The 10337-nt window shown below is 37.6% G+C and overlaps 1 protein-coding gene across 1 annotated transcript; it reads left to right on the forward strand.

Annotated features, from left to right (window-relative positions):
- Positions 1 to 1963: 1963 nt before the first annotated feature.
- Positions 1964 to 9765, forward strand: LOC147522087 (ribonuclease 3-like protein 2). The gene is made up of 4 exons (XM_086567135.1): positions 1964 to 2098; positions 7967 to 8050; positions 9366 to 9527; positions 9606 to 9765. The coding sequence occupies exons 1-4, from the start codon at positions 1964 to 1966 to the stop codon at positions 9678 to 9680; spliced, it is 456 nt and encodes a 151-aa protein (XP_086423261.1). The 3' UTR covers positions 9681 to 9765.
- Positions 9766 to 10337: the final 572 nt, after the last annotated feature.

Genomic DNA, 10337 nt, shown 5'->3' on the forward strand with positions numbered 1-10337 from the left:
TGATGTCATGTGATAGATGGGTATTCATTGAATGTGCCATGAATGACCCGGGTATTCATTGAATGTGCCATGAATGACCCAATAGTTTGGACTGCCCTAGAGAGGAACTAAGGTATTCGCCTTGCGGGTTGGTCGTATTCCTTGAATGTACGGAATGTAGGTTTGGGTATTCCTTGAATGTGGCGGAATGACTCGGGCATTCATTGAATGTGCCATGAATGGCCCGTTAGTGTTATGATGGGTATTCCTTGAATGTGGCGGGAATGACCCAAGGTATTCATTGAATGTGCCATGAATGACCTGATATTTTGTTATGCCCAAAGGAGGCTTTGTGATTATGTGTATGGAAAGCCCAGATGGTCTGTGACTCACAAGTTCTGAGTTTACAAGATAAAAATATATTTTCTGGAGCTTATATCCCGCTTGGGACATATGTCTTGTAGTGGTACTCGGTGTGAGTGAGGCACACGGATATGTGTGATTTGGCAAATGTGTGTAGTGCAAATCGTGGAGTAGGAACTAAAGGTTGGGCTGTGTTTTTAAATAAATGAGTCAACGAGATAATTAATAAGCAAAGTAAAATATTGATTTTACGTGTGATGGAGTTATTGCATATGATGTATATGATTTCTTATGATAAATGCTTACGTGGTTTGTATGAGTTGATACTCACAAGGGATGAATGTACTCCTTGGTTGTGACTTTTCCTCGTTCTCATAAGTAGACGAGTGATACTAAAGTAAAAGTATATGAATTGTGTAATGTTATGGATATGAAGTGTAACGGTAAATAATATTAGTAAATGATAGTGATTTCTATGTGACTGTGAAATGACTATAACTTGATATGTTATTACGAAACTATTAATGACTTGTGATAGTCCGAGATCTATGGTTATGCACGCTGAAAACTTTATGACGAAATGATGTCATATGAATGACTACCCTTGATGAAGGTATTATGATAAGTGGTATTCCCCTAATATGGGACGGCAACCGTAATATCAATTAGACTTAATTGTCTTAAATGAGGTTTGGTTATGAATGGAATTTTGACTGGCTGAGATAAATCATTTTATTGTGATGTCTAATTCTGTTTTGCAGGAGGGTAGGATCTATTAATCTTTTCTGCAGGGACGTAAATATCCTACCCTAAGACGACGTGTTGGCTTAAAGGTAAGGTATACCAAACACATATTTAATTAGGTTGTCATATGTGCATTTAATAAATGGAATGTAAGTGGTATTATATTGTGAGTTATTTTGGAAAGTTGGAATGACGAGTACTGTTATATGAGATTCTTAGAATTTGTATGTTGGGGGTGAAATCTTACTTGGGAAGAAACTACACGCCGTTTTTGGAAAACGGAACTAACTTGTCTTCCAAGTTGAAATTATTGTAATATTTTTATATGTGAATTAAGAGTTGTTGTTTTGGTTTTAATTTGATCAAATATTTTAATATCGTGGTTGATAATGAGTATTAGGGTTTGGTTTTATCCTGGATTTTCAGAAGATGGAATAGGGTGTGAATAATTCCCTATTTTAGATTTTCTGAAAATTTGGGGTGTGACAACCAATCTCATCACATGACCACCTATTCTTTAAGCTTACACAACGTAAGGTTTCATCAATCCGTCTTACCGGACTCTTAGTTAGTAGCAAGCTTCTCAATAAGAGTCCGGCAAGATGGATTGACTATTTACCCACTAGGAATTATACATAGAGGGGGGCCTCCCTATATGAGGAGTTTGGAGTCTTCTGTTCTGATGAGGAGGCTAATGCTGGTTTGATCCCTTTTTTCTTAGTCTGTTGGAAGATGTAGGAATCGCAAGTTCTCGTATTTTCAACTCTGGGAATTGATTTCACAAAAACATTGGAATTTTGGATTGGATAAGTAGTTGCTGGCATTGTTTCTCTTATTCTTTGAGAAGATGAACCTTGTCCCGGAGCTAGTAGTCACTATGGGTCTCTTGCGTGAGGCTGAGCTAGAGTGGATAATCCTTATTTTGAAGCTTTCGCGTTTGGTTGAAGAGAAAAGCAACAAGTTACTTGGTGGTCCAAAGACAAAATATGATTTTTGGGTCAATGGTAAACTTGTAATAATTTTTTTTAAATCCGCCCAATACAAAATGAAAGGTGCCCATAACGAGTAACTAAATGAAATAATGGGAAAGTAACTAAGCGGGTGAAACTAGTGGTGTCAAATGGGCTGGGTCGGGCTGGCCCAGCCCTCAAACAATGAAACTCTCATGCTTTGAGGGCCGGACCAGCCGTACCCTCATTTACCTTGAACCCTAAACATTAGCATCTATCCAATTGTTTGCCCATCTATATATATATATATATAAAAGCTTGCACCTTATCTCTCTCCTCACCATATCACTCTATTTTCCAAACCGTGCATTCTCATACACTCCTAAAAAAAAGGCAACTTTATAAATTAGTTTGACCTCCCTAGATTTGCTACTTTCTCCTTCTTTTATTCTTTATTTATTTGGTTCTCCTAATCTCTTTTATTCATGCATATGTTGTTAAGATCAAAGTCCGGTCCTCTCAACTCTTCAACCCTCTCTTGACCTTTTTTCTCCAAAACCAATTTAGCTTGAACCAAGAAAAAAAAAAAAACCTCTTTAGTAACTTCGAGAACCCTTGATTTAAAATTAACCTATGGTCAATTTCCGATATATTTTAAGAGATGAGATAAATAGCAACGATAGAAGTTTAAACCTATGGTCGATCGTAAGATAGTCTTCTTGCCTTCTCAGTTGCGTAAGACCGGTAAGCAAGTTTCTAAAGGAAATACCCGAAACAATAGAGGTAGACCAGCTTGCGATAAGAATCAGTTCAACTTTGAACGAGTTTAAGCCCATCTATCTATCTCGGATACAAGGATTGATCTTGAATGGTGCAGTTATCGCACAAGATCTCGCCTTCGAAGAAAGGGAACTTGAGGCCACCTTTTCTGCTTGATCTGCAACTACTTCTTTATGATTGATTACTAGAAGAGAAAGGAATAGAAAGAGGAGATCCCATTGAATCAGCTCCCTTCTGACTCCCTGTCTTCATTTCCATTTTTTTCGTCCAATCGAAAGTAGGCTTTTTCTTCCAAAGGACCAGATTAGATCCAAAGATCACCGACCGCTTCTTCAGGGCGTAGTTCTTCTTGATACTTCCAAGGTCAGTATTTTTATTTTAATTTTTTTATTGAGTCGCCAAGTAGGTCATATAAGGATTTTATATAGCTCTAATATTGATTATGTGGCCTAAGGATTATGGTTTTCACACAATTAGATGTAATACCTGTTAGAAGGTGTCATTAGTTTCCATCCTTTTTCAGAAGAAAATACAAACCGATGGTCGTATTCCAATTGTACATATTTTATTTATGATCAATAGATTTTTTCATTAGAAGCTTAGAGTCAAGTGAACTCACCCCTATAGTCTTCCGGAGATTTATAGGATCAAAGGTATCCTCAAATGGGTAAACTCCTATCAACATCACATATAGAGTCACGCCACAGGACCAAACATCTGCAACCTGTAATTTAAGAAGCCGTAGGTAGTCAAAGAAACAACTTAGATAAATAGCAATGATAGAAGCTGAACCTATGGTCAGATCGTAAGATAGTCTTCTTGCCTTCTGGTTGCGGTAAGACCAGTAAGCAAGTTTCTAAAGGAAATACCCGAAACAATAGAGGTAGACCAGCTTGCGATAAGAATCAGTTCAACTTTGAACGAGTTTCGCCCATCTATCTCTGGATACAAGGATTGATCTTGAATGGTGCAGTTATCGCGCGCATCTCGCCTTCGAAGAAAGGGAACTTGAGGCCACCTTTTCTGCTTGATCTGCAACTACTTCTTTATGATTGATTACTAGAAGAGAAAGGAATAGAAAGAGGAGATCCCATTGAATCAGCTCCCTTCTGACTCCCTGTCTTCATTTCCATTTTTTTCGTCCAATCGAAAGTAGGCTTTTTCTTCCAGTGACCAGATTAGATCCAGTATCACCGACCGCTTCTTCAGACGTAGTTCTTCTTGATACTTCCAAGGTCAGTATTTTTATTTTAATTTTTTTATTGAGTCGCCAAGTAGGTCATATAAGGATTTTATATAGCTCTAATATTGATTATGTGGCCTAAGGATTATGGTTTTCACACAATTAGATGTAATACCTGTTAGAAGGTGTCATTAGTTTCCATCCTTTTTCAGAAGAAAATACAAACCGATGGTCGTATTCCAATTGTACATATTTTATTTATGATCAATAGATTTTTTCATTAGAAGCTTAGAGTCAAGTGAACTCACCCCTATAGTCTTCCGGAGATTTATAGGATCCAAGGTATCCTCAAATGGGTAAACTCCTATCAACTCTCCTCACCATATCACTCTATTTTCCAAACCGTGCATTCTCATACACTCCTAAAAAAAAGGCAACTTTATAAATTAGTTTGACCTCCCTAGATTTGCTACTTTCTCCTTCTTTTATTCTTTATTTATTTGGTTCTCCTAATCTCTTTTATTCATGCATATGTTGTTAAGATCAAAGTCCGGTCCTCTCAACTCGCCCAACCCTCTCTTGACCTTTTTTCTCCAAAACCAATTTAGCTTGAACCAAGAAAAAAAAAACACCTCTTTAGTAACTCGAGAACCCTTGATTTAAAATTAACCTATGGTCGAATTTCCGATATATTTTAAGAGATGAGATAAATAGCAACGATAGAAGCTGAACCTATGGTCAGATCGTAAGATAGTCTTCTTGCCTTCTGGTTGCGGTAAGACCAGTAAGCAAGTTTCTAAAGGAAATACCCGAAACAATAGAGGTAGACCAGCTTGCGATAAGAATCAGTTCAACTTTGAACGAGTTTCGCCCATCTATCTCTGGATACAAGGATTGATCTTGAATGGTGCAGTTATCGCGCGCATCTCGCCTTCGAAGAAAGGGAACTTGAGGCCACCTTTTCTGCTTGATCTGCAACTACTTCTTTATGATTGATTACTAGAAGAGAAAGGAATAGAAAGAGGAGATCCCATTGAATCAGCTCCCTTCTCCTGTCTTCATTTCCATTTTTTTCGTCCAATCGAAAGTAGGCTTTTTCTTCCAGTGACCAGATTAGATCCAGTATCACCGACCGCTTCTTCAGACGTAGTTCTTCTTGATACTTCCAAGGTCAGTATTTTTATTTTAATTTTTTTATTGAGTCGCCAAGTAGGTCATATAAGGATTTTATATAGCTCTAATATTGATTATGTGGCCTAAGGATTATGGTTTTCACACAATTAGATGTAATACCTGTTAGAAGGTGTCATTAGTTTCCATCCTTTTTCAGAAGAAAATACAAACCGATGGTCGTATTCCAATTGTACATATTTTATTTATGATCAATAGATTTTTTCATTAGAAGCTTAGAGTCAAGTGAACTCACCCCTATAGTCTTCCGGAGATTTATAGGATCCAAGGTATCCTCAAATGGGTAAACTCCTATCAACTCTCCTCACCATATCACTCTATTTTCCAAACCGTGCATTCTCATACACTCCTAAAAAAAAGGCAACTTTATAAATTAGTTTGACCTCCCTAGATTTGCTACTTTCTCCTTCTTTTATTCTTTATTTATTTGGTTCTCCTAATCTCTTTTTATTCATGCATATGTTGTTAAGATCAAAGTCCGTCCTCTCAACTCGCCCAACCCTCTCTTGACCTTTTTTCTCCAAAACCAATTTAGCTTGAACCAAGAAAAAAAAAAACACCTCTTTAGTAACTCGAGAACCCTTGATTTAAAATTAACCTATGGTCGAATTTCCGATATATTTTAAGAGATGAGATAAATAGCAACGATAGAAGCTGAACCTATGGTCAGATCGTAAGATAGTCTTCTTTGCCTTTCCAGTTTAGCGTAAGACCAGTAAGCAAGTTTCTAAAGGAAATACCCGAAACAATAGAGGTAGACCAGCTTGCGATAAGAATCAGTTCAACTTTGAACGAGTTTCGCCCATCTATCTCTGGATACAAGGATTGATCTTGAATGGTGCAGTTATCGCGCGCATCTCGCCTTCGAAGAAAGGGAACTTGAGGCCACCTTTTCTGCTTGATCTGCAACTACTTCTTTATGATTGATTACTAGAAGAGAAAGGAATAGAAAGAGGAGATCCCATTGAATCAGCTCCCTTCCGACTCCTGTCTTCATTTCCATTTTTTCGGCCCAATCGAAAGTAGGCTTTTTCTTCCAAAGGACAGATTAGATCCAAGATCACCGACCGCTTCTTGGGGCGTAGTTCTTCTTGATACTTCAAGGTCAGTATTTTTATTTTAATTTTTTTATTGAGTCGCCAAGTAGGTCATATAAGGATTTTATATAGCTCTAATATTGATTATGTGGCCTAAGGATTATGGTTTTCACACAATTAGATGTAATACCTGTTAGAAGGTGTCATTAGTTTCCATCCTTTTTCAGAAGAAAATACAAACCGATGGTCGTATTCCAATTGTACATATTTTATTTATGATCAATAGATTTTTTCATTAGAAGCTTAGAGTCAAGTGAACTCACCCCTATAGTCTTCCGAGATTTATAGGATCCCGTGTATCCTCAAATGGGTAAACTCCTATCAACATCACATATAGAGTCACGCCACCGGACCAAACATCTGCAACCTGTAATTTAAGAAGCCGTAGGTAGTCAAAGAAACAACTTAGATAAATAGCAACGATAGAAAGTTTAACCTATGGTCGATCGTAAGATAGTCTTCTTGCCTTCCGGTTTCGTAAGACCAATAAGCAAGTTTCTAAAGGAAATAATTCAAACAATAGAGGTAGACCAGCTTGCGATAAGAATCAGTTCAACTTTGAACGAGTTTCGCCCATCTATCTCTGGATACAAGGATTGATCTTGAATGGTGCAGTTATCGCGCGCATCTATCTCGCCTTCGAAGAAAGGGAACTTGAGGCCACCTTTTCTGCTTGATCTGCAACTACTTCTTTATGATTGATTACTAGAAGAGAAAGGAATAGAAAGAGGAGATCCCATTGAATCAGCTCCCTTCCGACTCCCCTGTCTTCATTTCCATTTTTTTCGGCCCAATCGAAAGTAGGCTTTTTCTTCCAAAGGACCAGATTAGATCCAATTATCACCGACCGCTTCTTGAGGGACGTAGTTCTTCTTGATACTTCCAAGGTCAGTATTTTTATTTTAATTTTTTATTGAGTCGCCAAGTAGGTCATAGAAGGATTTTATATAGCTCTAATATTGATTATGTGGCCTAAGGATTATGGTTTTCACACAATTAGATGTAATACCGCTAGAAGGTGTCATTAGTTTCCATCCTTTTTCGGAAGAAAATACAAACCGATGGTCGTATTCCAATTGTACATATTTTATTTATGATCAATAGATTTTTCATTAGAAGCTTAGAGTCAAGTGAACTCACCCCTATAGTCTTCCTGAGATTTATAGGATCCCGTGTATCCTCAAATGGGTAAACTCCTATCAACATCACATATAGAGTCACCACAGGACCAAACATCTGCAACCTGTAATTTAAGAAGCCGTAGGTAGTCAAAGAAACAACTTAGATAAATAGCAACGATAGAAGCTGAACCTATGGTCAGATCGTAAGATAGTCTTCTTGCCTTCTGGTTGCGGTAAGACCAGTAAGCAAGTTTCTAAAGGAAATACCCGAAACAATAGAGGTAGACCAGCTTGCGATAAGAATCAGTTCAACTTTGAACGAGTTTCGCCCATCTATCTCTGGATACAAGGATTGATCTTGAATGGTGCAGTTATCGCTACATCTCTCGCTTCTTCAAGAAAGGGAACTTGGGGCCACCTTTTCTGCTTGATCTGCAACTACTTCTTTATGATTGATTACTAGAAGAGAAAGGAATAGAAAGAGGAGATCCCATTGAATCAGCTCCCTTCTGACTCCCTGTCTTCATTTCCATTTTTTTCGGCCCAATCGAAAAGTAGGCTTTTTCTTCCAAAGGACCGATTAGATCCAAAGATCACCGACCGCTTCTTCTTGACGGCGTAGTTCTTCTTGATACTTCCAAGGTCAGTATTTTTTATTTTAATTTTTTATTGAGTCGCCAAGTAGGTCATATAAGGATTTTATATAGCTCTAATATTGATTATGTGGCCTAAGGATTATGGTTTTCACACAATTAGATGTAATACCTGTTAGAAGGTGTCATTAGTTTCCATCCTTTTTCAGAAGAAAATACAAACCGATGGTCGTATTCCAATTGTACATATTTTATTTATGATCAATAGATTTTTTCATTAGAAGCTTAGAGTCAAGTGAACTCACCCCTATAGTCTTCCGGAGATTTATAGGATCCAAGGTATCCTCAAATGGGTAAACTCCTATCAACATCACATATAGAGTCACGCCACAGGACCAAACATCTGCAACCTGTAATTTAAGAAGCCGTAGGTAGTCAAAGAAACAACTTAGATAAATTTGTTGTTGTGCCCAATGAGGTCAGAAACGAGTCATCTACGCACCCATGATGAGACACTGATAAACGGATTATTGAACTTGAAGGGGTATACAATTCATTTTAGTCTTTTAGATGGTCAACTGAAAGAGAAATGATAGAGAGAAGCTTACGAGCAGAGCTCTTGGTCCAGAGGACTTGAGGATCGATTGTCGTGAGGTGTTCGTCATCAAGGCGCTTCAATTCGATGGACTTTCTATGTTCCCTAACCCTTCATCTCTGCTTTTTCCAAGGTCGCAAGGACCACTCTAGCCCTTCTATCCCACCCGGCTGACCATAAGCATGGTACCAACCCCCAAATAGCAAAGATGTATACCGCTTAACTTGCCCGCGAAGTCATTAACGTGATCATGGCCAATGAAAACAGCCTTTGTATACCCCGCTTCTAACATGATTGTAAAGAAGCCCGAGTTGATGAAAGGCGAACTAATGCCCTCCCTGTTTCACACCAATGAAGTTTGTTGAGTCAAAGCTAGCAAATTCGGCGTGGGATGTGGAAGTAAACAAGCCCCGTGCGGATCCCGTTTGAGCTTCCGGTTTTAAGTCATGTATGCGATTTCTGCAGAAAACATAAAAATAAAATGATTCAGTCCGTTCATTCATAAAACCATTTTTAGGTCCGAAGTTCTTGTGATGGCGCCATGGAAAGACGTAAGTTTACAACTCCCAATCGACTTCACCAAGCTGAGGGCGCTTCATTACGATGAAGCGGCTTTGCTTTAAGAGTGAACAGTGAACTTGATTTAAACCTTTGGCCACGAATCAACAGGGAAATTATGTTTCAAATATACTGAAGAGAAAGTCCACTACTAATGTTGTTCCAATTATTTGTATGCTCTGATATTCGGGTTTGTATATTGTTTTGATAGGTTAATGAATTTTCATTAGCAATTAAAAAAGAAGAACAAGCTTGCGAGATCTCAGCGTTTGGAGGAAAGGTAAAAGCACCAAAAGTCCTAGCGGATATCATCGAACCAGTTGCTGCGGCTGTATACGTGAATGCCAAATTTGATTTGAAGTTTATGTGGGAGGTAAAAAGTTACTCTGAGTTTTTGAAGATGCTGTTTTTGTTTTTTGTTAGTTATAAAGTTATATAATGTTGATGGTAGGTCTTTAGTCCACTGTTGGAGCCTATCGTTGCGCTTGAAAATCTACAACAACAACCACTCACAATGCTTTATTAGCTTTGTCAGAAACAGGGAAAAAATGTTGATATTAAATATTGGAGGAATGGGGAAAATAATATTACCAATATTTTGGTGGATGGGAAGTTTTGGCTTCCCAGTGTTCAAAGCGAGAAAGAGACATCGAATTTTATGAATTGCTAAATGGAGTGGAATCTTATGGGATCTTATACAAGGAGGACTAGAGCATGCTCAAATATCATAGGAAGTTTAACCTCATTTGACGTGGAAAGCTATATTAAGTTTGCTTAAGGTTGAATGGCGTTGTTCCTCTAGCAGCAGTAATCAGAAATATGTCAGTAGGAGTTTTTTTTGGTTGAAAATGTAATATAACTTTAGAAATTATTGTTGCAAGTCTTCAGGATTGTATGAATTGTCTATCTAATGGTGATCATATTGTAATGTTTCTTATCAAGTTTGTTTATTATGTAGACAGATTCAAGGTCTTAAGATTCTGAGTCATTCTATTTATTATGTAAATTCGATTTTGAAAATTAACGATATTGGACCATCATAGATCATAGATAATACGTACAAACATTTTCCACGATCTATTTCATTAATTAAAAAGATAATTGCCTTCATCCTCCTATTCCACTCACAGGTATTTGCATTTTATTTATTTTACTCTGCAGTACAACATACTTCGCACATTGC

This window comes from Coptis chinensis, chromosome 1 (genome assembly GCF_015680905.1).
Source record: "Coptis chinensis isolate HL-2020 chromosome 1, ASM1568090v1, whole genome shotgun sequence".
Lineage (NCBI taxonomy): Eukaryota > Viridiplantae > Streptophyta > Magnoliopsida > Ranunculales > Ranunculaceae > Coptis > Coptis chinensis.